The sequence below is a fragment of the Melospiza melodia genome, chromosome 6 (genome assembly GCF_035770615.1).
Source record: "Melospiza melodia melodia isolate bMelMel2 chromosome 6, bMelMel2.pri, whole genome shotgun sequence".
Classification (NCBI taxonomy): Eukaryota; Metazoa; Chordata; class Aves; order Passeriformes; family Passerellidae; genus Melospiza; species Melospiza melodia.
In genome coordinates this window covers 2,823,167-2,850,699 of record NC_086199.1, presented here as the reverse complement: position 1 = coordinate 2,850,699, position 27,533 = coordinate 2,823,167, and the positions used below count along the sequence as shown (strand labels likewise).

Below are 27,533 nucleotides of genomic sequence, written 5' to 3'. Positions count from 1 at the left end.
TTGAGCCCATCAGTGCTGGGTAGCTGAGGTGACCTCTGGAGAATTCCCAATATTCCAGCTGGGTTCAGCATCACTGGAAAATTTCTCTCCCTGCTCATGGGTTTAGACAGGATTTGGGTATGGCTGTGCAAGCATTTAAATGGAACATAAAGCTACCAAATATCCAAAAAGCTAAAAATCACAGGGGAAATTTTGCAGGAAAATGTGATGCCACATCCGTGGAGGTGTTCAAGGCCAGGCTGGATGGCCTTGGAGCACCCAGGGATAATGGGAGGTGTCCCTGCCCATGGCAGGGGAGTGGAATGAGATACAATCCAAGTTAATAAACTTTCAAATAAGCTATCTGAGCAATCCTGTTAACACTGGAAAGAGCTTCCTTCCTCGAGTTTACTTTAGAAACAGAGTGGCTTTCAGGCTTGTCAGGATTTGCTCTTCTCCCTGCATCCCATGGGCTGAGCATCTCGAGCCCTGCACTGCCAGGAGCAAGCATTTTGGGACAGTTGGGGTTGATGCATCATCTCTCCAGGACTCCAGTTACCACCCCTGCCTCATCAGGACACAACTTTCCATTGCAGAGCTCGCTTAGAATCCCAATAAAAGCCACCAAAAGAATCCCACATCTCTTTCCAGCAGCCCTTCCCTCGTTAGCAGCAGACACTCCGTAATTCCCTGAGCAAGGACAGACACACGGAACATCCACATGCAGCCCTGCATCCCAATGGGCTCAGTCTCCTCCACTGGGCTTGTTTTTGCCCTCCCTCCTCATTTTTTCCTTGCTCTTAAATCACTTTGTGCCACTGCACAGGGGCTTTGACATCAGGGCTTTGCCATGAGCCTGTGCCCTGGCACCAGGATAAGAGGGAGGGCTCCTCAGCTGGGTCGTGCTCATGGAATCACAAAATTGGGAACAAGGCTCCTTTTGTCCATGTTTTGTACTTTATTAAGTCAAACTATTTTTCATGCAAGAAATATTCTTCTGAGACTGAAATACCAGCACAGGTCCATCTTTTTTTTGGGCATCTCCGTGGGTGGGTGTGGATCTTCTCCTGAACATTTGTTTTCCTGAAACTGCCCATTAGGCTTTTTTATTTTTCCCCTTCCCTCCTCCTTTTTTTCCTTGCTCTTAAACCACCTTGTGCCACTGCACAGGACTTTGACATCAGGGCTTTGCCATGAGCCTCTGCCCTGGCACACTGAGATAAGGAGAGGTCTCCTCAACTGGGTCATGCTCATGGAATCACAGAATTGGGAACAAGGCTCCTTTTGTCCATGTTTTATACTTTATTAAGTCAAACTATTTTTTCCTGCAAGAAATATTCTTCTAAGACTGAAATTCCAGCATGGCTCCACCCTTTTTTGGCACTTCCAAGGGTGGGTGCAGATCTTCTCCTGAACATTTGTTTTCCTGAGAATGAAGTAAGATGAAATTTTTGCATGGGCGGACAGTGATAAGACAAGGGGGAATCTCCTCAACTGGGTTGTGCTCATGGAATCACAAAATGGGAACAAGGCTCCTTTTGGCCATTTTTTAAACTTTATTAAGTCAAAACTATTTTTCATGCAAGAAATATTCTTCTCAGACTGAAATTCCAGCATGGCTCCACCCTTTTTTGGGCACTTCCGTGGGTTGGTGTGGATCCTCTCCTGAACATTTGTTTTCCTGCAAATGAAGTAGGATGAAATTTTTGCAGGCAGTGATGGCACAAGGGGGAATGATTTTGGAGAGAGGAGATTTTTAGTTCCAGCTGACTCCTGTTGCAAACACAAGGCAGGAGGAGGCTTCAGGTGTTTTGTTCCTTCTGCTTTGGACTTCGCTTCATCCAGATTTCAGATCTTTGTAGGAAGGACATGGAGCTGGTGGAAATCTAGAGCTGCTGCAAGGGCTGCAGCCAGGCTGGAGAGCTGGGAATGTTCCCCTGGAGAGGAGAAGGCTCCAGGGAGAGCTCAGAGCCCCTGGCAGGGCCTGAAGTGGGCTCCAGGAGAGCTGCAGAGGGACTGGGGACAAGGGATGGAGGGACAGGAGCCAGGGAATGGCTGCCAGTGCCAGAGGGCAGGGATGGGTGGGAGATTGGGAATTGGGAATTCCTGGCTGGGCTGGGATTGCCAGAGCAGCTGTGGCTGCCCCTGGATCCCTGGCAGTGCCCAAGCCAGGCTGGACAGGGCTTGGAGCAGCCTGGGATGGTGGAAGATGTCCCTGCCTGCCCATGTGGGGCTGGATGAGCTTCATTGTCCCTTCCCACCCAAACCATCCTGGGATTCCATGAAAACGATGGTGAGAGTTGCCCATGGTGGCAGATCCAGGAGGATTTCAGGTGCCATTCTGTGTTATCCATGGACAGAATCCCTTCCACAGGTCGTGGCTGCTGTACAGGCTGTTTTCCATTTGCATGTGTCAGATACATGTGGGAGATGTGATTAAACCCCCTCTCAAGTCCCATCAGTGTGGGAGCATCAGCTTGTCCTGGCTGCAGCTTTATTACATCAGTCTGATGATAATTTTATGGGCTGTTTATCTCCCCATTTCAAAGTATCATTTTTCAAGTGGTGTGACCAGAGGCTGGAGGGTTTTTTGTTCCATTTTGGAACTTTGCTCTGCAATTAAATCCCCGTTGGGGGATGGAGGGGACTCTACTCCAGAAAGACTCCTATTTTCCTAAAATTACAGTTTTTGCCCCAGGACAGTGACTGTGTCACCCAGCAAACACATCAGCAGTTCTGCTGACTTGTGATAAATGAAAATAGCTTTGTTTTTAAATTTTTTTTTGCTCCATAATTATCCTGTAAGGAGTGGCTTTGGCATGTTTAAAGGAATTTAGGTTTCCAGAGGTCAGTGGGAGCAGTGAGGACATTGGAGGGAGGGAGCAGTGGGGGTCAGCTACACAGGTATATGAGTTTTACACCTTATATATATAAAATAAGTAACCAATATGAATAAATATTAATAAAAATAAATAAATATCTATTTTAAGAAAAATCTTCATCATCTTTCAGTAACTCTCTTGGCTGTTGGGGTCCTCCAGGGCAAGGAGTTGGGCTTGATGATCCTTTTTTTATCCCTGCCAACTTAGGATTTTCTTTTCCCTTTTCCTTCCTTCCCCTTTCCTTTTTCCCCTTTCCTTTTTCCCCCTTTCCTTTTTTCCCCTTTCCTTGAAATTCCATTCCTTGAAATTTCCTTTCCCTTCCTTTCCTTTCCTTTCCTTTCCTTTCCTTCCTTTCCTTTCCTTTCCTTTCCTTTCCTTTCCTTTCCTTTCCTTTCCTTTCCTTTCCTTTCCTTTCCTTTCCTTTCCTTTCCTTTCCTTTCCTTTCCTTTCCTTTCCTTTCCTTTCCTTTCCTTTCCTTTCCTTTCCCTTCCTTTCCTTTCCTTTCCTTTCCTTATTTCCTTGAAATTTCCTGTCCTTGAAATTTCCTTCCTTTCCTTGAAATTTCCTTTCCTTGAAATTTCCTTGAAATTTCCTTTCCTTGAAATTTCCTTGAAATTTCCTTTCCTTTCCTTTCTTTGAAAATTTCCTTTCCTTTCCTTGAAATTTCCTTTCCTTTCCTTTCTTGAAATTTCCTTTCCTTTCCTTGAAATTTCCTTTCCTTGAAATTTCCTTGAAATTTCCTTTCCCCCTTTTTTCCCCTATTCCCCTTCTTCCCCCTTTCCTCTTCTTTATCCTTTTCCTTCCCCATCACTATTGTCCCTGCTCCATGCATCAAATTAGCCTCTTTTTTTAGTATTTCTGGATTTTTTTAGGAATATTTGCCCTCTCCTGGACACACAGAAAAGAAAAACCCACCGAGCAACCACACAAGATTCTGTGCATGATTTTGATGGTTGGTAGTGGTGATTTTTTTTTTCTCTTTTCTTCCGCTTTCAGCCTTAAATTTCTCTTTTTCCAAAGTTTTTAAATCCTTTTGCTTTGTTTTCCATGGGTATCGATTTCAGTGGGTATGGATTACACCCCCAGGGAGCAGGAGAGGGTCTCCCCCATCTCTGAGCTCACCCAGGGCATTCCCAGCTGTTTATTGCTGGAAATCTCTTTTTCTTTCAAGGATTTTTTTCTCCTCCTGCAGCTTCCCAAGAGGGGTGTGGATGCAGCCAACACCCAGCCCAGGGCTTGGAGAGCCCCTTGGAGCTGAGAGGGCTGGATTAAGGTGTTATCAGCAGGAATTTGTGCTTAAAAGTGCTTTAAGCAGCTGCCTGCACTCTGTGCTTTTGTCCACATCTGTATTTTTTCAGTTCAGTGTGAAGTGCACATTAACTTTAAATACCTAAATCATAAATTAAAAAAAGTGAGCACTTTTATTTTAATTTTCATATAAAAACCGTTGAGGAGTTTTCAGCCCATCTGCACCAAACTCAGTGAAAAGGTGGAAAACTTGGGGTTGGTTTTGTGTAGATTATCAAATACAAAAATTACTTTTTGCAAGAAGAAATGCTTGGCTTGTGAGTTGGTTGCAGTCACTGCACTGTATCTTAGATATATATATATATAAATATATATATTAAATATATAAATATGTATTAAAATAAATATATGGATATATTTTATATGCATTAATTCTGTGTGTTTATCTATAATTATATATAATTATATATTAATATAATTCAGTTTTGTCTCTTATATATACACATATATATATGGGGTAAATGTTTATGTATATGTTTATATGCATAATAGATCTTAAATATCTTATATTTATATATATATATATATATAAATACAAGATATTTAAGATCTATTACATATATATATGTAATATATATATTACATATATATACATTATGTCTATATACATATGTATACATATATACACATTATGTATATATATACATATATATGTATATATATACATAATATATGTAATACATATATACATATATACATACATATAATAATACATATATAATATATGTAATACATATATATATTTTATATGTATATATAAAATATATAAATATGTGTTTAAACATATGTATTTGTTAATTAACTTACTTTTATATAGATAAATTTGAGCTAATGGAAAGGCATTTTTTGCCACCTCAGCTTCCCAAGTGTGCCTAGAGCAGAGCAGGGATAATCCTGATTAAACCCACCTTGGGAAAGAGCCAGGGAAAGCTGTGGAGCTCATTCTGCTCCTGTGGAAAACCCCCCCAGTGTTTTGGGCTTTGGCTCTGGCATCTTTTGCTCCAGAGGGGGATGGTCCTCTTGGGCTGTTCCTGTGGGAATGCTTGAAGATTGAATCCATTGCTCTAAAAGCCTTCATTTTTAATTAAGGAATGATCATTTTTTAATTAAGGAATTAGCTGCAACCTCTGCTGCAGCTGCTTCTGCTGCCTCTCTGAAGGTGGAGAGAATTCCAGGAAAACAGCATCAGCTGCAAATCCTCTGTTTCCAAAATTCCACCAAAAATCAGTGATCCAACCCAGGCAGGTTTGCAGAATTCCTCCTCAAGCTTATACAGGAAATTTTAAATTTTTTATTATTTACCCCCAATATTAAGGTGATGGAGGCATTTGCAGGGTCTTGGCTGCCGTGTGGATTTAATCCTGGATGTGGCTGTGAAGGGGAATCTGATGATTCCCAGGAAAGCCTCCAAATACCCATCCAGTGGGATTTAACCATGCACTGGGAAGAAGGAAAAAAAAGAGATTTATTCAGTCATATCAGAGCCCTGTTGTCCTGAGCAGTGCATGGAAGGAGAGCCCATCTGCAAGAGGGGATATCCCGAAATAACAAGGAAAATTCAGTGTTTACACCGTGCTGGAGACTTGTAACCTCCTGCCTGTGAGTCCTGAGCTGGCCTGGAGGAGCTGCCAAGTGACAGCAGAGCTCCTGCAGGACGGAGCTTCAAGCAGCTGCTGCAGCAGGAAAGGGACCTTAAAAACCCTGGATTGGGAGAGGAGAGTGTTTGGGAGCAGCCAAGTGCTGGGATAAATGGGATTGTTGGATTATGGACTTTTGTGACCCAGAGGTGGGGCAGCTGAGGGGTGTTTAAAACTTCTGTTCCATTTTCAGTCTCATGTGAAGGTGAAACAATGCAGATGTTACAATTCACACCATCACAATCAGAAGCTAATTATTTCCTAATTACAGTACACTCTTAAGTGTTTCTTGGCCTATCAGCTTTTGCTACACCATGATGTAAATGCCTTAAAGCCAGTAATCTAAAATTACCCTTATAAGTCCTACTACAATGCACCTTTCATAATTCTGTTTCTTAAAAATACCTAATCTTATTTACAAAACCACCCTTTAAAACTTATTTCTAGTTCCATTTCAATGCACCTTTCATAATTCTATTTCTCCAAAATACTTAGTCTTATTTACAAAACCACCCCTTAAAACTTATTTCCAGTTCCATTTCTCAGCAATGTCTATCCTATTCCTTAGCATTTCTAAATCAACATTTCTTATCTCAAAGTTTACATGCAAACATATATTACGTGAGTCCTTCTACATTAAAAACTTTAAATTTTTCTACAAATCCATTTCCCACATGGGACAAATGGGCTGCCAGGAAGGGCTGCCTGGATTTTCTTTGCCCTTCACCCAGGCTGAGCCTTGCTGCTGGAATTCTGATTGTGTTTGTGGGTCTGTGTGAGACAGCCAGCCCGGAGTTAAAGCACATTCTGTGTGCATCTCAATTCAGATTTATTGCTGCTACATCCTCTGTGCATCTCAATTCAGACTTGTTGCTGCTCGGATTCCAGATTTCAGGGGATTTATTGGTGGCTGTGGGAATTGAAATCTGCAGTTGTAATTCCTGCTGGACAAGCTGGCGGGATGTGACTGCGTGGATTGAAAGCTGAGGATGTTTCAGGTTTAAAACACTTCACAGAGCAGCCCTTCACTCCTCCTCTGGCTGTTCTGTCCTCACAGAGGTCTCTGCAGGCATTTGTGTGATTTAAGATGCCTCTCACATTCCAGCACTGTCTGAATGGCTTTCCAAGGGGAGCAGCCCTGTGGGTTTTGCTGTACAAACATCCCGGGCGTCCCTCGTGCACGTTCCTTGCCTCTTGGCACAGCTCTGGGAGGCAAATGAAACACCAGGATCTGCCTGGGGGGAACAAAATAAAAATCACAGCTGGGTTTGCCAGCCCTGCCAGGCTCCAGGGGCTTGGGTTCAGGCTGCAGGGGAAGGTGGGGGTTTATTTTGGAGGCCGGGAAGGAAGTGCTGTGCTTCCCTTTCCCAGGGTGTTGCTGCTGGGGTTGGGCTCCTGGAGCTCAGTCCCAGCTCCAGCTCCCCCATCCCTGCTGCCTTCACCTGGGGCTCCTTGGCTGGGAGGGTGGCAGTGATTTCTGGTCACCCTTGCATGTGTGCAGCTCATTTAATGGAATCCTGGAAGGGTTTGGCTTGGAAGAGAGCTCAGAGCCCACCCAGTTCCACCCTCATGTGCAGGGACACCCTTCCACCATCCCAGGCTGCTCCAAGCCCTGTCCAGCCTGGCCTTGGGCACTGCCAGGGATCCAGGGGCAGCCACAGCTGCTCTGGGCACCCTGTGCCAGGGCCTCAGGGAACAATTCCTTCCCAATATCCCATCCATTCCTGCCCTCTTGGCAGTGGGAAGCCATCCCTGTGTCCTGTCCCTCCCTCCCCTGTAAATAATCTCTCTCCATCTTTCTTGTGGCTTCCTCAGGCACTGCAAGGCCACAGTTAGATCAACTCACAGCTGCTTTTCTCCATGCTGAGCAATCCCAGCTTTTCCTCACACAGAACTGCTCCATCCCTCTGCTCCTCCTGCTCTGGGCTCCCTCCAGCAGCTCTGTGTCCATCACATTCAGCAGCTCAGAGGAGCTGCTGGATCCTCAAACACCTCTGAGATCTCTAACCTGTAGTAAATTTCTACATTCCAGGTCTGGGATCTCTAAGGTGAATTTGCAGTGCTTGGAGACTCACCTGAACTCTGATAAGTGAATGATAAATTGATAATAGTTGATAATATGAATAAATTGATGAACATGATAGGTAGATAAATATGAAGTAGCCAGTGCCTGGTGGTAGTAGATGGGAAGAGGTTGAGCTGAAATATTCAGCGTTGCTGTGCAGCTGTAACCCCAACAAATCAGTAACTCATGAATTGGGACTCTGGTGAAGGTTTATAAACCTTTGATCAGGTTTAACCAGGCTGCTGGCATTCCCTGGCCTGCAGGGATTGCTCCAAGCAGTCCTGGATCCTTGCAAAGCACCCAAGGCTCTGGTCGGGGTGTAAAACAGCTCCACAAAGCAGCTGCTAAACATTTGCCAGCCTCTTTTATATCTAACTACCCCGTGGGACAGGCACAGACCTTCCCCTTCCTTGCTAGAACCAGCATCTCACTGTTAATTGAAAGTGTTAATTACTCTCAGGCCCAGAGTGTTGTTTTTGTGCCTTGGCCTGAATGGTTAATCAGCAGTGTAAACCTAAATCCCCCTCTGTTAGGCACAAATGTTACTCATTCCAGATGCCTTTTGGTTTTTTTCCTCCCCCTGATTTTTGGTGCCAACTCGTTCAGCTTTCAGTAGGGCAGAAGTTGGACTCCATCACCAGAGTCCATTGTAATGATTTCTTGGATTTTTTTCTGGGTAGACAAGGCTTGTGCAAGTTTGCATGCTTTTCTATATTTGGTTTTGTTTAATTTGATTGTACAAAGCTGTTGAAAAGTCCAGCTGAATGTTTCCACTTTCTGCAGAGCTGATTGTGCCATCAAGCCGGGAGTTCAGAGGGGAAATCCAGCTCCTGCTGGGTTTTCTCAGTAATCCCAAGCTCCAGATCCTGGTTTGAGATAGGGACAGACAAAAGTTCATTTGTCACCTTGTTCTCATCTCAGCTTAGTTCAGATGTGGCTCGTGGGGACAATCTTCACTCTCAGGATCTCTCCAGGATCATGGAATATCCTGGGCTGGGAGGAACCACGAGGATCATCCAGTCCAACTCCTGTACAGATTCTCTTTTCTGTGTGGTGGAAGGACATGGCACGGTTATTTGTTGTCAGAATGCTCTGCAGGGCCACATGTTGGTGAAAAATATTCCAGGTGTTAGGGAAAATATTGCACAGGGTTTATCTCTTGGAGTTATCACCATATTTTGGTTCCCCAAGTGCTTCCCAACCTGCAGGTGACCTCCAAGGACCCCATGGTTACATCCCTGCTGGAAGGAGATGTGGCAGTTGAGTTTTCTTGGTCATTTGTGAGGCAATTTTTCGTTTCAGTAGGGAATTTTTAGGGGTTTTTGTAGAAACTGAAGGTCCTGTTGAGTTCTCCTTGCAAAACTCCTCTGCTTCTGTTTTCCATGTGTGCCGAGGTGGTTGGGCTCACCTTGGGATAGCACAGGTGTCCTGGATGGTGGGGAAAACCCCAAGAATTGATAGTTAACCCCAAAAACTGTGCACAATCCCTGCTGGGAGAAGTGTTGGGTCACTCATGACCCCTTGGCTTCGTGTTCCAGGTGGGATCACAGCCAGGCTGGTGATCCACACACACGCTGAGTCTCATCTTTATTTATCCTTGGCTTCCTCCCTGCTTTTATATCCCATCAAAACACTATTGAATACAAGCAGTTCCTTGTATCCAGAAAAGGGCTGTTGGGAGTTTTTTGGATCCATAGTTCCTTCTCAGGAAAGGAGAAAAAAAAAAACCCAAAAACTTTAAAAACTCCTTTTTGTCCTCGTTCTGGTGCCGCTTTTTAACTGGGGGGGGAAAATTGCTTCTTTGTTGCAGATGTCAAGAAGGACTGGTCTGATCACGCTCTGTGGTGGGAAAAGAAGAAAACTTGGCTCCTTAAAACTCACTGGACGTTGGATAAATACGGGAATCCAGGCGATGCCAAGCTCCAGTTCACCCCTCAGCACAAACTGCTGCGCCTGCAGCTGCCCAACATGAAGTACGTCAAGGTCAAAGTCAACTTCTCTGACAGGGTCTTCAAGGCTGTTTCTGACATCTGCAAAACCTTCAGTAAGTGTTGAAAACCTCCCCCCTCTTGAGGAGTTTTCTGGTTGGTTTGGCTCCTGCCTTTGCTCTGGTGCTTGTCCTGTAAATTTGATAAATTTTTGGTGTTTTCTGGGTTTGGGCACTCAGGAGTTGCTTGGACATCAAACAGCCCAGGTGTCCTCTTTTTTTCCCTTCCAGATCTGCTGTTTTGTGTGTAAATACTTCAGTAACAGGACCAATTGAGCCAAAAAGTGATTAAAAAATGCATTTTTTGTGCTGAATTCTCTTCCATAGCAGAGCTGCCCTTGGGTTTGTCACAGGTGAGGTGGTACCCAGCCCTGCTTGTTATTCAGACTGGTTGTGATTTTTTTTCCCCCCGCTGCAAATTTATGTGCTGGATAAAAAGCAGACCCTGAAATGGGAATCTGCCAGCCCTGTGGGTTGTCTTCTAGTGGAAAATCATATTAGAGATTAGGTGGTGATGCTCCACTGTAAAAGTGTCTGGTGGAGGGAAGGAGCTGAGTCTTGCTGTCTCCTCTTCACCCTCATTTCCTGGTGGAGGAGAAGCCCATGAGAAAGGAGACATCTATTCCCTACCAGGTATCATTTTTTTACCCATCTTCACCAATTCCTCATCCCAAAACCCAGTGTTTCTTCCTTCCCACCAACAAAAAACCCAGTGAGGAGATGGCAACTCTAGGAAGCACTCCATACTGGAATTCTCCCCTCCAAAAAGGGCTGCAGCCATCCTCAGCTGTAGCAAATCTGTTCCTGCTCTCAGAAGGCAGCTGAGGTTACTCTTGGCTGACCCAGCTGTTTGGGGAGGCAGGAGGAGCTCATCCCTACGTGCAGTGTCCAGCACATCCGTGGTTTGCTTGGTATTTTTAGCTGTTACGGAGCTTTGCTGTTGCTTTTCCTGTTTTGTTGGGGGTTTTTTTGTTTGTTTTTAATATAAATATTGGGCAATTTCTCCTTAAAATAGAAAAGGCTTAGCCAGCATTGTGTCTGGGTGGATTTTGCTTCCCCCCACCCCCATGTCCCCCATTGGAGGCATTTGGGATGTCCGTGCTAGACAGGGAGGTCCCAGGCTTGGACGCTGATGAATCTCTCCAGCAGTGACTCACGTCAGGAAATTCTGATATGCTTCATCACGAGACAGGAGATCTGTCACTGATGCTGTCAGAACTTTATGTGGGTCTCAAGCAGCCTTTTCTTCCCAACTGCAGAGTTTTTGGTGGATTTAAGACCAAACCAGCAGAATAATCCTGATATTTAAAGGTTTGGGAGGGGGGGAAAGCCTCTGGGATAGCAGAGGTTGGAGCTGTGAGCAGGCAGCAGGGGACACATCCATCCAGGGTGGTGCTGACTTCCCTTCTGCAGCATCCGAAGTACTGAAGTTCCTGATTGTGGAGAAAGCAGGGCTTTTTACTGGAAATTTCACTTTCCTTTGAGTGCCTCTCAGCAGCCTGAGCTGTCTGAGGACAGACACAAGCTGCAGTGATTAAGTTGTTTAGCCCTCCCAGTTGTGTTTACTGGGAGCCAGATGTTCAGCAGAGCTACTGGGAAGATGATACATGAGCTTGGCATCAGCCTGGGGGAAGAGGGACTGGGATGTGGGGGTGGCAGAAGGGCTGGAGTTGGAGTGGCTGGGATGCTCTTCCCAGAACCAGAGAGGTATAAATATAAATGACGTACAAATATATTTTATATAAGTGTTAAAATGCCCCTATAGATGTTGAAATACCACTACCACTATTTATAGATGTTTTATATATATATATATATATATATATATATATAATATATATCTTTATATATATATATAAAAAATATATCTTTTTATATATATAACATATATATGTTATATTTTTTTTATATATATAACACATATATATCTAATATATGTTTATATATAACATATGTATATTATATAATATGTTATATATATCTAATATATTATATGTATTAAGTATATTTATATATATATTAATATAAAGATATTATATTAATATAAATATATGCTTATTTATATACTTATAATTTATATATTTAATACATATATATTTTATATATATAATATACTTAATACATATATGTACTAAGTATATTATATATATACCTAATACATATATTATATACTTAATATGTATATTATATATATTATACATTAATGTAAAAACCCATATATTATAAATATAAATATAAGAATATAAATAAATATATACGTATATATATATGTATTTATATGTATATATATATTACATATTAGGATCCAAATCTTGGCTCTGAGGGTGCCCAGAGCAGCTGTGGCTGTCCCTGGATCCCTGGAAGTGTCCAAAGCCAGGCTGGACAGACCTTGGAGCACCCTGGGATAGTGGAAAGTGTCCCTGCCATGGGTTGGAATGGGATGATCTTTAAGGTTTTTTCCAACCCAAACTATTCTGTGATTTTGTGATTCTGTGATTTTCCTTTTCTCCTCCCCATTTGTGTTTTTCCTGCCCCATTTTATTTCATTACCTTTCCCTGCCTGCCTCAACATCCCTGCACAGAGCTCTCCATATTCCATCTTAATCAAGCTAATTGTCTCTCCAAGGAGAACTGAGCAGACATTTCAAGGTGGAAAGGAAGGTGATCCCAGCACAGTCCTTGTCTCTGAATCCTTGGTTTCTGAGCTCCAGGGAGGTCGGGACAGAGCTGTGCCTGGGGGTTGATCAGATTTTGGCTGTACCTGTTTGCTGTCAGTGCCCCTGGACCATTTAATGACACACCCTCAGTAACTGCAGCACAAAGCATCACCAGTGAGTAACTGAAGTAATTCCTGATGTTCTCAGGCCTCTGGCTGGTTGCATTTATAAAATCCTCACTACACCAGCAGGAGCACACATGGATGAATTATTTAAGGCTGTCTTTTGCTTCTGTTCCCTTTCAGTTGTTACCCAGAGGTGTGACCCTTGCAGAGTGGGGTTGATTTTTAAAAGAGAAGTCTCTGTTCTTGTGCTGAGGGAGGTTGATTGCAAAGGGCAGCTCCCCAGGGCTCCCGGGAAGATGCTGGAGCCACTCACACATCCCTCACTTTCCTGGAGGTCGTGGTGAAGCCGGGAAAAAATCCCCAATCTCAGTCCCAGTGCTGGATTGCCAGCCCCTTGATTCCCACAGCAGCCACTCAGGAGGGTTGAAGGCAGGGATTGACCCTGGCAGGCACGAGGAGAGGAGCAGGCAGGGCATGGCATGGGCAGCCCTCATCCAAAGGGTGGCCTGGAACCCTGCCCAGGAGCAGCTGCTGGCAGGCAGCTCCAGCCTGGAAGGGCCAGCTTTGATCTGCAATTAAAGACCAGAGAAAGAGAAAGTAAAACTTCAAATTTATTTTTTTTCTTTTTATTTTCTTTTTTTTTTTTTTTTCCCTGAGCAGCAGGGATTTAATGCTTCCTGCCTGCTGGCAGTGGGACAGGGGGGTTGGGATGGGGTGGATCCCTGCTCTCATCATCCCACTGGGAGATAATTCCACCCAGAAAACTGCCCATCAATTACCCACCTGCAGATTGGATGGGCTGTGATGCCTTGTGCAGGCTGCCCTAGAGCAGAGGCTGGATGGAGTTCCAGAATAAAGCAGGGATTCATTCAAAGCATCTCCTCCATGCATCCACCTTGGCAGCACCAGAGCCCAGCCAGGGCTGCACCCAAGATCAACCAAAATGGCCCCAAAATGCACGGCCGGGCACGGCTCTGTCCCTGGGATCAGCTCTGCTCCATTTGCACCTCTTGCAGTTCATTGTCCCATCCCAGCTTTAGCCCAGGCAGTCCCACCCTGCTTGTTTTTCTCTCTCCAGCCCACGGGGTTTGTGCTCCTGGGCTGAGATTTTGGGTCATTTGTCCTTGGTGCCCAGCTGGAGCAGGAATTGTTTTGTCTCCTGCTCTGTGCACAGAGCTCACCATCCCATCATATGGAGCCCAGACCCTCACACTTAAAGCAGCACAAAATGTGAAAAACAGAAAAGCTGAACCTCAGGCATCAGCTGCACTCAGCATTTATTGGTGTGGGTGGGAATATCCTCATTGAAGGTTGGGATTTGGGGAGGTAGGAGATGCTCACCCATCATCCAACATAACAACAAATGGAAAAATCCTCTTTTCCTACAAAGGAATTCTCAGCTGTGAGGGGCAGTGAGGGTGCCCAGAGCAGCTGTGGCTGCTCCTGGATCCCTGCAAGTGTCCAAGGACAGGGGCTTGGAGCATCCTGGTGTAGTGGAAGATATCTTTGCCCATGGCAAGGAACTGGATGATCTTTAAGGTCCCTTCCAATCCATTCTGGGGATTCTGGGATGGCTTCACTTCATTCCAGCCCAGTGGATGCCTTACAGCTGCTTCCTTCCAACATTCTGCCTGCATTTTTTCCATGTATCCCCAGGAGCTCCAAGGGACTCCAGGCAGGCTCTGCTGCTGCTCTGTGGGCACGAGGGACAGGAAAAGCAAACAGCAAGATGAAACAGTGAGAGTTTTTTCCCAGGGCTCGGCGTTTCCTGCCCCAGCAATGCTCCTTCTCCTGGGGACACAGCTGATGTTGGAGCTGCAGGGTGAGGGGAGATGCTGTGACAGCAGAAAACCTCTCATCCTTCTCCTCTTCCCCTGGCTGTGAAGATTTGGGACCTCTGCTGCCCTCCAGCCTGAGAAGAGGAGCAGGGAAAATTCTGGTTGATGTTCATGGGAGCACAGAGAGAACAACTCAGTGCCAGGGCTGGGAGGAGGAAGCTCTGGGAGAAAACACTCCAAAATTCATGAGCAATCCCTCCCTACCCACCCTGAGGCTGTGTAGGATGGAGAAATCCCCTTCAGGCTCTTTTATTTCCCTAGAGTCTGGTGGAGCTCACACCCAGCTCCTGCCTCATAATCCCTCTGAATTAGTCACCTGTTTTGGAAAACTGAGTCTGGGGAGCATCCTGTGCCCAGCTGGGGCATTTCCATGCCCACATTCCATCTTCCCTTCTTGCACAGGAAGAGGGTGGTGTGATCCTGAGGAGCTGGTGGAGCTGGGGGTGCAGAGAGTCCCGTGAGGGTGCAGAGCTCCTTCCCATCACCCCAAAAACAAGGAGGTTCCCGAGACTGAGCGAGCGGTGGGAAGGTGACAGCCAGCCTTGCCTGCCTCAGCCTCCAGCCACCAAGTGCAACCTGAGCCGAGGTGGCAGTGGCATTTGGGAGTGGCAGGGTGCCAGCCCAGCCCAGGGAAGGTGACACCATCCCAGTGCCAAATGTGACCTTACCTTTTTTTTTTTTTTCCCCCCTCTCCAAACGCTCCCCGCTCCAGAACAGAACGTCCTCTGACTCCTGAAGTATTTGCAATATTTCCACGCCCTCAGCTGCCAAAAAGACTTCTATAAAAAGCCACTGTTTGTTGTTTTTTGGGGGTTTTTTTGGTTGTTTTTTGGGTTTTTTTGCAAAACTGAAACCCTTTGGTAGATGAAGTGCAGCATTCCCAGGGCTCTGTGACAGCCATGTGGAGCTCCATCCCTGCCCAGTTGCTTTCCAGGAGGCAAAGCTGCCTGGAGTTTGTGGAATCACAGAATGTCCTGATTGGAAAGGACCCACAAGGATCATCAAGTCCAATCCAATCAAGTCCATCATCCTGGCCCTGCACAGGACAGGAATCCCACCATCCCTGGCCACTGCAAACCTCTTTTCCTCCTTCACACCCTGCTGGTAAATAAAGGAGCATTTTCCCTAAAATCGTGGAGTCCTGGTAGATGCACATGAGCGGCTCAGGGGAAATTTGGGGAGCAACAGCAGCATTGAGGAGGAATTTCTTCATGGAAAGGGTGCTCAGGCCTTGGAAGGGGCTGCCCAGGGAGGTTTGGATTCCCCATCCCTGGAGGTGTCCAGGGAAGGACTGGATGTGGCACTCAGTGCTCTGGGCTGGGTGACAAGGTGGGGATGATTCACAGGTTGGATTTGATGATGCTGGATGTCTTTTCCAACCTCAGTGCCTCTGGGATGTGGGGATGCAGGCTGTGGGTGCTCAGGAGCATCAGGAGGATGCTCAGGGATGACGTTCATGGTGAAACCCCGAGCACGGATCCGCTGCCTTTCCCTGCCACGAGCACAGAGCTTTGGCAGTGGCACAGCTATTTCTAAATATGTCCAGGGAATGGGTGTGGAAGGAAATCTTCCCATTTCCAGAGCTGGCCAAACTGCAACGTCCTCAGCTTTTTCAACTGCAGAGCCCGAGTGTTCGCTGCCAGCTGCGGCGTTTTCCCCTTTTATTGCCTGCCCGTGCTCAGCTGTCAGAGCAGCCCCAGGAACTGGGGTCAGGGAAATAACCAGATTTAATTACACAGTGTCTGAGATGGACAAAAAAAAAATCCTTTCCTCTCTCCCCCCCTGTCCCCACCCCATGGTGTTCTGCGTGTGGAGGAGCAGCAGGTTTTATGTCACCGTGTGAGTCAGTGAATTTTTTCATCCTTACTCTGCTGTTGACTGGGACCCTTTAAATAGAATTCCATCCTGAAGACATTAGGGGCATGCTGGCCAAGCCTTCCTTGGAATTAGCTGGATTGCTCTTTATGGGCTGAAGCAGAGAGAAGGGTGTGAGTGGATTGTTTTTCTCTTGTTTGTGGGATTCAATTAATGGAGTTTAATTGGACTGGAGCTGCAGTTCAGCCACTTCAGGGGCAAGGCTGTAGTGCTGCCCATGCTCCAGGAGGCATCCAGATAATGGGAGCCTGGGGATTTCATCCCACTTATGGAAAAAAACATCCTAACATTCAAGTGTTTGTTGACTCTGCCTCTCCAATGGCTCTTTTTATTGGCCTTGCAGTAATGCTTGGCTCCATCACCACTGCCTGCATCCTCCTCCTCCTCCTTTTCCTTCTCCTCCTGGGTCTCTCTGGGCTGGTGGTGCCCGATTTCAGCTCTGGGAACCACTGGCACAAACATTCACACCCCTCCAAACCCCAGTGACCCCATTTTTGGGTGGTTTTGCACATCATTGCTCCCCTGGCAAATCCATAAGTCAACAGGCACTTGGATTTTCCACCCACAATTTGGGAAGGCTCCAGCAAAACCTCTGCCAGGGTCAGCCCAGCTGATTCCACACCCATAGCACTGCTTGGGCATCTCCAGAGGCTTTGTGGGATGTCCTGAGAGAGCTGCAGGGCCCCAGGCAGTGAGTGGAGAGCTTGGCTTTTGCCCAGATAAATATTTAAGTTCCTGGGCATCTGAAGAACCCATAATAAAATGTACTGAATGTACAAACCCAGTAAACTGTGCTGGGGAGGTGAGGACCTGCTCCATCAGATACTGCCCAGTGCCCAACACAGCCACAGCCTTATCTCCAGACACTCCTCAGGTTATGTAAGTTCCTTTTTTAGTTTCTTTTTTGGTTGTTTTTTTTTTTTCTTTTTTTTGTTCCTCTAGTTTTGCAGAACTTTATCTCAAGAGAATTTATGCTGCAGATAAGTCAGAGTCTTCGTTCTGTAAACTTACACTGTGAAAAATCATCCACAGAATTCACTCATTCCAAGCAAAAAAAAAACCACCCTTATTTTTGGTTTTAAGTCTGAAATGGAAGAAAAAAATGAGGTTTGAGGTCTCATTTCTCTAAGATTTGTCAGAGTGATGCACAAAGTCTGTAATTTTAATGAGTCACTGGTTGGAGGGAGCAGTGATGGGGAGTGCAGAGCAATCCCACTTCCCAGAGATATCCCACTTCAAAACACATTTCCTGAAGGAGGGTGGCTGGATCAGCATTAAAGAGAGGATTTCCCCTCAGTGCTGTCTGTGTTACAAGTAAATTTATGGAGTTTTTATGTTCAGGAATTAAGGAGGTGAAGGAGCCCTCTGGCCTTTAGGGGAGCCAGAAATGGGGAAGGAAATTGGACGCCGGAAGCTTCTTTGCAACATTAATTTTCTTTCTACATCAAAAATTTCTTTGTGTCTCAGATTATTATCTGTATTTATGAGAACTGAATACTGCAAGTAGTGTGATTTCCCATCATTTCAGTTTTTGGAGACATCCATCCATATTCAGCCCTTCCAGTCAATGATGTCATGTTCTAGATGTGGGTGATGTAAGAAACCATAAATCTGATTTCTTGTGGGAATGGGAGCCCCTGGATCCCTGGAAGTGTCCAGGACCAGGGCATGGAGCAGTCTGGGATAGTGGAAGGGGTGGAATGAGATGAGCTTTAAGGTCCCTTCCAACCCAAACCCTTCTGAGATCCCCATCACAACACACCTTGGTGGATGAAGATGTAGCAGCTGCAAGGTTTACTTGGTGGATTTAGTGCACAAGAGCATAAATTGGGAATTTTGCACCCTTGTAAGGAAGATTTTTTTTTTTTTAAAGTCAGTTTGCAGATGGTGCTTTGTGAAGGAAGAGGGTTTAATCCCAGCTCTGGAGTTTGTCATAATGTTTTAAAACAGTTGGGGGCTGTATGAGAAATGAGGGATTACACTGGAAAAAAAGGCCAAGGATTTCCCTTCAGCCACACACAGCAGGCACAGGCAGCATCTTGCAGGCAAATGGAAGAGAAGATGCTGCAGGCAGCAAAATGGCTTCATCCCAGAGTTGGAAAAATTTCTCTTGGAGATTCAAAGCTGCCTTTCTGATCATATTTTGAGCTCCAAAACTCTTCCTTCCAGGCTCAGGCCTTTCTGTCTCCTTCCCATAGAATCCCAGAATGGTTTGGGTTGGAAGGGATCTCAAAGCCCATCCCTGTCATGGCAGGGACACCTTCCACCATCCCAGGCTGCTCCCAGCCCTGTCCAGCCTGGCCTTGGGCACTGCCAGGGATCAGGGGCAGCCACAGCTGCTCTGGGCACCCTGTGCCAGGGCCTGCCCACCCTCACAGCCAGGAATTCCTTCCCAAGATCCCTAAACCTCCAGTTTGAAGCCATTCCCTGCCTGTCTTGATGGGTTTGTAAAATCCTGGAGGCTGTGGGTGGAGGCAGTAGGGAGGAATTTGCTGCTCATCCGTGGGATCCCTGCTCATCCATGGGAAAGATCCCTGCTCATCCATAAGATCCCTGCTCATCCATGGGAAAGATCCCTGTGCATCCATGGGATCTCTGCTCATCCATGGGATCCCTGCTCATCCAGGGGATCCCTGCTCATCCATAGGAAAGGTCCCTGCTCATCCATAGGATCCCTGCTCATCCATAGGATCCCTGTGCATCCATAGGATCCCTGTGCATCCATGGGATCCCTGCTCATCTATGGGAAAGATCCCTGCTCATCCATGGGATCCCTGCTGGCATCCCCAGGCTGTGCTGCCTGCTCCACCCCCTGCAGCCATGTGCTGCTTCCAAGCAGCTGCCCAAAACTTGCCCTGGATCCTTTCTATCCCACTGGGAGCATCAGGAACGACTGAGGGGCTATAAAAAGTCTCTTTGCTATCAGATGGTCAAGCCCTGGGATGATTCCAGGATTGCTTCCAGAGTCACAGCCTGGCCCAGAGCCTCCTCCTGGCCTCCCTGAGTGCTTCCAGCTGAGAGAGTTGCTAATGCACCATAAATAAACCTCAGAGCCTCAACCTTGCTCCAAAATACCAGGGGAACTCCTCCATTTAGGCTGTGCTGCTGCCTCTTGTCCCCTGCATGTGACCCTGGTTGTCCCAGCAGATTCCTGCTCCATGAGGTAAGCTGGCTGGGATAAATGGCAATGCACGGAGCTGCCTGCACTCAGCCTCTGGGTATTTGTTGCTAGAAATGGTCAAAAAGTTGGGCGGGGAAATTAGAGGGGTGGGTGGTGGGGTTTAGTGAGATGATTTGTGTGGTAATAAATCAGGGTTAAATTAAAGCTGAAAACAAAAGTTGTATATATAAAAATGAATACTATAACTATAACTATATATATAAAAATGTGATATTATATATTATATATTATATATTATATATTATATATTATATATTATATATTATATATTATATATTATATGATATATATGATATATGATATATGATATATATATATTATATAATATAGTATAATATATACTATATAATATACATTGTTATATATTACATATTATATATACTATATATACTATTATATATACTATACATACTATATATACTATATACAGTATATATAGTATATATTATATACTATATATGCACCATATATAGTATATATTATATACTATATATACTATATATAATATATAGTATATATACTATATATACTATATATTATATAGTATATTTATATTTATATCAATATTATATTTTAATGATTTATTTAAATATTTCTGTAAATATAAATAAATAATATAGGAATAAATATCTCTAAATGCAGAAATAAAACTAAATTATAAGTTCAAAAAGTTTGTCTATAAAATATAAATATATAAAAATCTATATATATTTTTTAGAGATCTAAAATCCATATAGATATCTAAATCTATATATTTTTAGCCTGGAAGTGTTCAAGGGCAGAGTGGACAAGACTTGGAGCAAACTGGGATATTGGAAGTTGTCCCTGCCCATGGCAGGGGGTAGAACAAGGTGGACTTTAAGGTTGCATCCAACCTAGACCATTCTGGGATTCAATGATATGATTGAAATAAATAAATAGAAATATAAAAATAAAGCTTAAAAAATATATATATGTATATATATGTATGTATATATATATATAAAATGTGTAAGTAACTGCAAGAATATAAATAAAAATAAAAAATCAAAGCAAGATAATGGAATGGGACACCTAGAGTAGAAAAAACAGTGAAATCCAGAAGTGTGCAGCCTCTGCATTCAGGAATGCCAGGTTTAGTGAGATCCTACCTGAAAATCACCTGGGTGGGGAAAGTTCCCAGTGTGGCATTTCCCAGCCTGTTTGCAGCAAGGGATGATGCTGGTGAGGGTGGGCATTGTGAGGCTGTGTCACGTGCTGGGGATCAAATTCTAGTGTTAATTATAATCCTGTGTTAATTATAATCCATTCCAAAGGGAAGGCTCTGCAGCTGAGCATTTTGGGGTGATACATGCAAAAAACAGAGCAGGAAACAGCACAGGAGCTTCAGCATGGACAGACAGCTTCAGCATGGACAGACAGCTGCACAGGAGACTCCAGAGCTCCTTCCAGGCTCAGGCATGTCCAGAATCCCCATCAGAGAACCACAGGATGGTTTGGATTGGAAAGGACCTTAAATCCCATCCCATTCCACCCCTGCCATGGCAAGGACACCTCTCACCATCCCACATTGCTCCAAACCCCATCCAACCTGGCCTTGGGCACTTCCAGAGATCCCAGGCAGGAAAATGGGAGAGGTTTGCTGTGAAAAGGAATCACTTTGGCCAAAATCTCTTTAAAAAGTGGGTAAATTACAGGCTTTAGACTTTCCAGTCTGATGTGTAAATAAATGGCTTAATTCTTGGATTGCTCCTGTGGAAGTGAGAGGGTCTGGCCTGTTACCTACATGGCTAAGTAGGAATTTGTGTGCTGATTTCTATTTCTTTTTTCTATTTCTATAATTTTTATTTCTATTTCTTTATATTATTTCTATATTATTGTGTACTATTATAATACTATATATTATTTCTAATTTTATTTTGTTAATGTGGGGGGTTATTATTTTTTATTATTTATATTTAATGTATGAAGGTGTTACTAGGCTCTGTCACAGTGCTCACATTTACATATGAGTGACTACACCTGGGAAATTCCACATTTTATCCTAATGTTATGTTACCTTTCCAGCCAAGGACAGTACTTTTTTCCAACAGGCTTGCAGGGAAAATTATCTCAGCTTGATTTTAACCATTACAGAGCAGGAAATTCATCCTGGGGAGATACTGGGCACTGCTGGATGTTGTTCCTAATGGAAAGATATTCTTCTTTTTCCCCTTTTTCTTTTTTTTTTTTTTTTTTTCTCTCTTTTTATTTCTCTTTTTTTTTTTTTTTTTTTTTTTCTCTTTTTTTTTTCTCTTTTTTTTTTCTCTTTTTTTTCTCTTTTTTCCTCTTTTTTTTTTCCTCTTTTTTTTTTCCTCTTTTTTTCCTCTTTTTTTCCTCTTTTTTTTCTCTTTTTTTTCTCTTTTTTTTTCTCTTTTTTTCTCTTTTTTTTTCTCTTTTTTTTCTCTTTTTTTTCTCTTTTTTTTCTCTTTTTTTCTCTTTTTTTTCCTCTTCTCTTCTCTTCTCTTCTCTTCTCTTCTCTTCTCTTCTCTTCTCTTCTCTTCTCTTCTCTTCTCTTCTCTTCTCTTCTCTTCTCTTCTCTTCTCTTCTCTTCTCTTCTCTTCTCTTCTCTTCTCTTCTCTTCTCTTCTCTTCTCTTCTCTTCTCTTCTCTTCTCTTTCTCTTCTGCATTTTTCTCTTTTTTTTCCCTTTTTTTCTCCCTTTTTTCTCCCTTTTCCTACCTTTTTCCCCTTTTTCCTCCTTTTTTCCCATCCTGCCATTATAAAAGCTGTCCATTTTCCCCTCCAGACATCAGGCATCCAGAAGAGCTCTCCCTTTTGAGGAAACCCAGAGATCCATCAAAGAAGAAAAAGAAGAAATTGGACGATCAATGTGAAGACGACACCTTCGAGCTGGAGGGGCCTCTGATCACGCCAGGGTCGGGTGAGCTGGCAAAATAAAATGGGATCAGGGTTAAAAACTGGCACAGCAACGTGGGGCTGATGGAATTTCTGAGGGTCTGTGCAAGAAGCAGACCCCAGGTCCATGGCACAGGTCCTGGCAGGCTGCAGCACTCACTGGCACGGATGCATGTCTGGGGCTGGAGCTGGCACGCATTTCTGGGAGCAGAGCAACCCCCAGGCTTCACAGAGCAGCCCAGAGCCCAAGTGTGGCCACTTGAGCACTCGGATGGTGTTGCTGAGAGCTTTTCTTAGCCTGTTAAGAAAGGAGTTAAATGGAAAATCGTTGCTAATGTCTACATTCCTGGCGTGGTTTAGGCTGTGCCACCGTTGTGCTCCATATTCACAGCCCAGCAAGGGCAGGATTTTATTAATTGATTTAGTGTTGCTTTACATGAACTGTGTAGCTGTGGATTGTGATGCTAAAAAAATCCTTTTATTGCTGGGGGCTGGTTGGCCAGTGTGGATTCCAGATCCAGAGCAGGATTGGGAAGGGAATTTCTGCTGGAGTGACATCCCTGATGGAGTTGCCACAGGCAGCAAATTGATGCAGGTGTTTGCAAGCAGAGGGGTTTTTCAGCTTTTTTCCATGGCTGCTGGAATTCTAGTGTCTGAAGGCAAATGGCAGGAGTTTAAACCATGATTTTGGCCAAGTGGGAGCACTTTATCCCAAATGGATTTGTGGAGAAAGCCACGGTGGTGAGCAGGAGAGACGTGTCTGGCTGCTAAAGCTCTCGGGTTTAAATCCAGCAATCCAAGGGCAGCAGGGCAGCTTTAATTAAAAAAACTACCTTGGAATTGTAAAGTTGTGTTAATTGATGTTAAATCAGCTGCAGGGAAGGTCATGAAGTGTGGTTAATGCCAGTGGTGGCACAGGGCTTGCAGAAAGGAAGGTTTTGGCTGTGTGGGCTGATGTGCACCACGGGTTTGGAACAAGGAAAAATAATCCTCCTTCTGCTCTGATCCCACTCTTTCTCCTCTCTTAAAATTAAAAATACTTCTGGCCTTGTCCTCTTCCACTCCTGGCTCAGAGAATTTGGGCAAGGCTCCAGTCAATTTTCATTTCCATTTGGCATTTTCATCTTGAAAGTCCATTCTAAGCCTTTCCAACAGGCAGTGTTCACAGAGAGCATCTCTGTTAGATTAATAGGAAAGACTTGGCCTTCTTTGGGGGAAATGTATGCAGAAGCTGGGCTTTATTTTAATTATTTATGGCTCTTCCAGTGAGTCACTTGGCTGGTTTTGCTCTCCTTGTGAATGAAATCACTCACAGCAGGTTGAATTCCTGCCTGTTCAGGTGCCATTTGATAAAAGCCGTGGGTTTCATCTGAATAAATCATTGCTAGTGTTGTTCCAACATCAGTTTGTGTGCTGAAAGCTTCTGGAAAAATAATTAATAATTCAGGAGGTGCTGATTTCAATGTCTTGGCAGTGTTCTGTCACTGAGTACCCCAAACCTGGCAGTGAAACCATTTAAATCCCAGTGAGCAGAGTTGTCAATACACCCACAGGATGTGTTGCCCAACACTTTCCATTAGAAGACCTGTAGTCACTTGTTTATATAAATTAGCCAAATTTGGAGCTATTTCTGTTGGAACTTTCCATGACACTGCCTGCCTGGGGCACATTTTTAAAGGGAAGCTTCTTCTGAGATGTTTTAGGTGTTTGGAGAAAGAGATGAGGAGAAAAGTGCAGGGGAAGCTTTGCTCTGATGGAGCAGACACTCAGTCAGGAGTGTGGGGGATATTCATGGAAAAAACTTCCCCAAAATTTGGGGCAAAAAGTGGGATTTTCTCTTGTTGTTCCAGTTGATGCTGAGCCTTGTGTGCTTGAGCCATGTGAAGGCTGAGGCAGTGAGGGTGGATGGAGAGGAGGGAAGAGCTCTTTTGGGAAGTGGTTTATGGGGGTTTATGGCTGGTTTTTGTTGGAGTTCTCTGCTCCAGTGCTGTAACAATCCATGGGGAGAGCACCTCCCTGCTGCTTTTGTAATCACAGAATCACAGGATAGCTCAAGTTGGAAGGGATCCTCAGGATCCTGGAGTCCCAGCTCCCAAAGTGCAAGTACCTTGTCTAAAAACCTGGAAATCATCCCTGGCCTTTTCCTTGCAATGAAGGTGGATTTTTCAATCCTTTGACCATCCCTGCTGCTTTTTTGTTCCTGCCTGGTTTGCTGGCTCTGTCTTGGTGACAGGTCCCCATGGTGCTTACAGGTCCCCAAATGATTCATCCAGACTGGGATGCCAGCAAAACGAGCAGGAGCATTAAAAGCATTCTTGTTTGGTGCTTTTCACTTACATTTTCCACGCTGGCAGGCAGTTTAGAATCAGGTTTGTAATTATTTGTGGAGTTTCCTAGCCATGATTTTGGCTGTCAGTGACATTGGTGCTGCTGATTCCCACCATTCTTCCTGGTCCTTGAGATGCCTGTTGTGAAAATTGAGGGTTCAGAAAGGTTTTTCCATTGGTTTGGTCTTGGACTTTTCCAGTTCAGCTCAGTTTTCTGTCATTCCTTGGCCATGAGGGTGTGGGAATGGTTTGGAGCAAGGAGCTGGAGCCAAGGTGGTGGCTCAGGGCAGCAGCAGGAGGTGGCACAAAAGGTTTTGTTTGTGACATTTCAACTCTGTCACCATCTTCAACAACCTCAGCAGAGCTCTGGGAGGGAGAGCTTGGGTGCACTGAATTGCAGGCTCATGATTTAGGAAGGACACAGCCCTTTCCCAAAAATCCAGTGTGGTGTTGGACCTGCTGGTTCTGGTGGGCAGATTTGGGCCCAGCAGGTGATGCTGTGTGAGCTCCTGGCCTGATGTGTGCACACAGGGGAATTCCTGGCATTAGGAGATGGTGGTTGATCCTCCCTTATTTTGAAAATCTGGATTTTATATAAAAATTCAGTGTCCCTGTGAGGTGAAGAGGGGCTGTTTGATTGGATGGTTTGGGATGGAAGGGACTTAAAAAGGGACTTGAAGCACTTCTCATTGCACCCCCTGCAAGGGCAGGGACACCTTCCAGGTTGTCCAAGCCCCATCCAAACTCTCCTGGAACACTTCCAGGGATGGGGCAGCCACAACCTCTCTGTTAAGCTCTCAGCTATTTTAAGCTATGAGATACCAAGCTGGATTTGGGGTTTTTTTCTCTTCAAATTAATAATTTTAAAATGTTTGGGTGTTTTTATGTCTTGCTTTGAGTCGGTACGAGCTGTGAAGCTTCAAAAGGCCTGGGAGTAACATTTGCTTTGGGATCAGTCTGGCACCACATTGCACCACTCAGCACATTAATCCTGAACTTGTGTGGCCACCTCAGCGAGCTTTTCCATCCGGGAATGCCACATTTCCATGCCCAGCTGTCCTGGGGACATCACTTCAGTTGCTTTGCTGCCACCAGCGCTGCTGCAAACGCTCCGTTAGGGTGGTGCAACCTCACCTGTGCTGTTCTGCCCTCTTCCAAAAATGCCCATTTTTGGCTTCTGTCCTTCTCCTGCTCTCCGGGTGACTTTCTCTCTCCTTCTCACTTCCCTCCTTTCTTTCCCTCTCTATAGGCACCGATATTCTTTACATCGGCCCCGTCAAAGGTGAGCTCCACCTCAATAGGACTTTTGCCCTCTGCCTCTGGTCTCTTTGGCTGCACCCTTAGTTTATTTTCCTGCTCCTCTAAAACTTTTGACTTCCAAAATCTTTAAGCAACAGGTAATACCGGTAAGTCGGGGGCCACTCACGTCCCAGATGCCACAGAAACACAGGGGGCAGGAGCTTCCCGGTGTGGGAGACCTGAGTCTTTTCCCATCCTTTGGGCTGGAAGTTTTCCATCAGTTTTGCTCTTGGAGAAGAGCCAAGAGAGAGGAGAGGGACAGGGAGAGCAAGCAGCGCGGCGTTTTCCCGTTGAGAAAAGATGAGAAGGGAAAGTTTTCCATGCGCCGGCTCCGGGTTTGCGTGGAGCCGGCGTGGCCGGGAGCAGGCAGGGCTTGGCCCGAGGCTAATTCCCGGCTTTTATTCCCCTCGCTGGTAGGAAATATCTATTCAAGCCCAGGACTCTATAGCAAAACGATGACGCCGACCTACGACGCCCACGACGGCAGCCCCCTGTCCCCCACGTCCGCCTGGTTCGGTGACAGCGCCCTGTCCGAGGGCAACCCGGGAATCCTGGCCGTGAGCCAGCCCGTCACCTCCCCGGAGTCCTTAGCCAAAATGTACAAGCCCCAGACGCTGCTCGATAAGGCCAAAATCAACCAAGGGTGAGTGCAGGAGATGAGGATTTGGGGGTTTTTGGTTTTTTGGATGGTTTTTTAATGGTGTTCTCGAGACCGTCGTGGTGACTCAGCCGGAGCGTTATCCCGCGTGCGTTATCCCGTGTGCGTTATCCCGTGTTGGCAATCCACAGGTGGCTGGACTCGTCCCGATCCCTCATGGAGCAGGAGGTGAAGGAAAACGAGGCTTTGCTACTCCGGTTCAAGTACTACAGCTTTTTTGACCTGAATCCAAAGGTACAGAGCTCCTTGTTCCGCTCCCATTTTGAATTTTCCATCCTTTGGAGCGAAGGGTGCCTGATCTCTAACGTGCTATTGTGTTGGTAAATCTCCCAGAGACCGTGGAAGTCTGAAAATTGGTTGTGCAGGCATCAAACCCAGGATTTGTGCTCCATTATACCAGGGGATTTGGGTGTTGCTAGAGGTGCTTCAAGAGTTCTTAAAGCCTTCTAAAGAGTTCTTAAAGTTCTTCTTGCCAGTGGCAGAGGATTTTCAGTCTCAGATCACTGTGTTGACATGAGATGAGAGATCATAGAATTCCAGAATAGTTTGGGTTGTAATTGGCCTTAAAGATCATCTCATTCCACCCCCCTGCCATGGGGAGGGACAGCTTCCAGTGGATGGGGTGGTTTGTGTCGGGCTGGGCTCCTGGTTTTCCGAGCATTCCGCGTTTCTGTGCCGCAGTACGACGCGATCAGGATCAACCAGCTGTACGAGCAGTCCAAGTGGGCCATCCTGCTGGAGGAGATCGAGTGCACGGAGGAGGAGATGATGATGTTTGCAGCACTGCAGGTGAGACACGGCCCCAGAGGCCCCTGGATTGGGTTAGGCTTGGTTTTGTTC

The 27,533-nt window shown here is 45.1% G+C and overlaps 1 protein-coding gene across 4 annotated transcripts in view; it reads left to right on the top strand.

Annotated features, from left to right (window-relative positions):
* Positions 1-27,533, top strand: part of FERMT2 (FERM domain containing kindlin 2) — a 55,102-nt gene that overhangs the window by 11,813 nt on the left and 15,756 nt on the right. For 2 of the 4 annotated variants that reach the window (XM_063159642.1, XM_063159641.1), the window contains exons 3-8: positions 9,682-9,915; positions 22,300-22,434; positions 25,986-26,018; positions 26,453-26,678; positions 26,825-26,927; positions 27,375-27,482. In XM_063159642.1, coding sequence (XP_063015712.1) covers positions 9,682-9,915; positions 22,300-22,434; positions 25,986-26,018; positions 26,453-26,678; positions 26,825-26,927; positions 27,375-27,482 — 839 coding nt within the window. The remainder of the gene's footprint in view (positions 1-9,681; positions 9,916-22,299; positions 22,435-25,985; positions 26,019-26,452; positions 26,679-26,824; positions 26,928-27,374; positions 27,483-27,533) is intronic. The other 2 variants (XM_063159644.1, XM_063159643.1) reach the window with 1 other exon arrangement.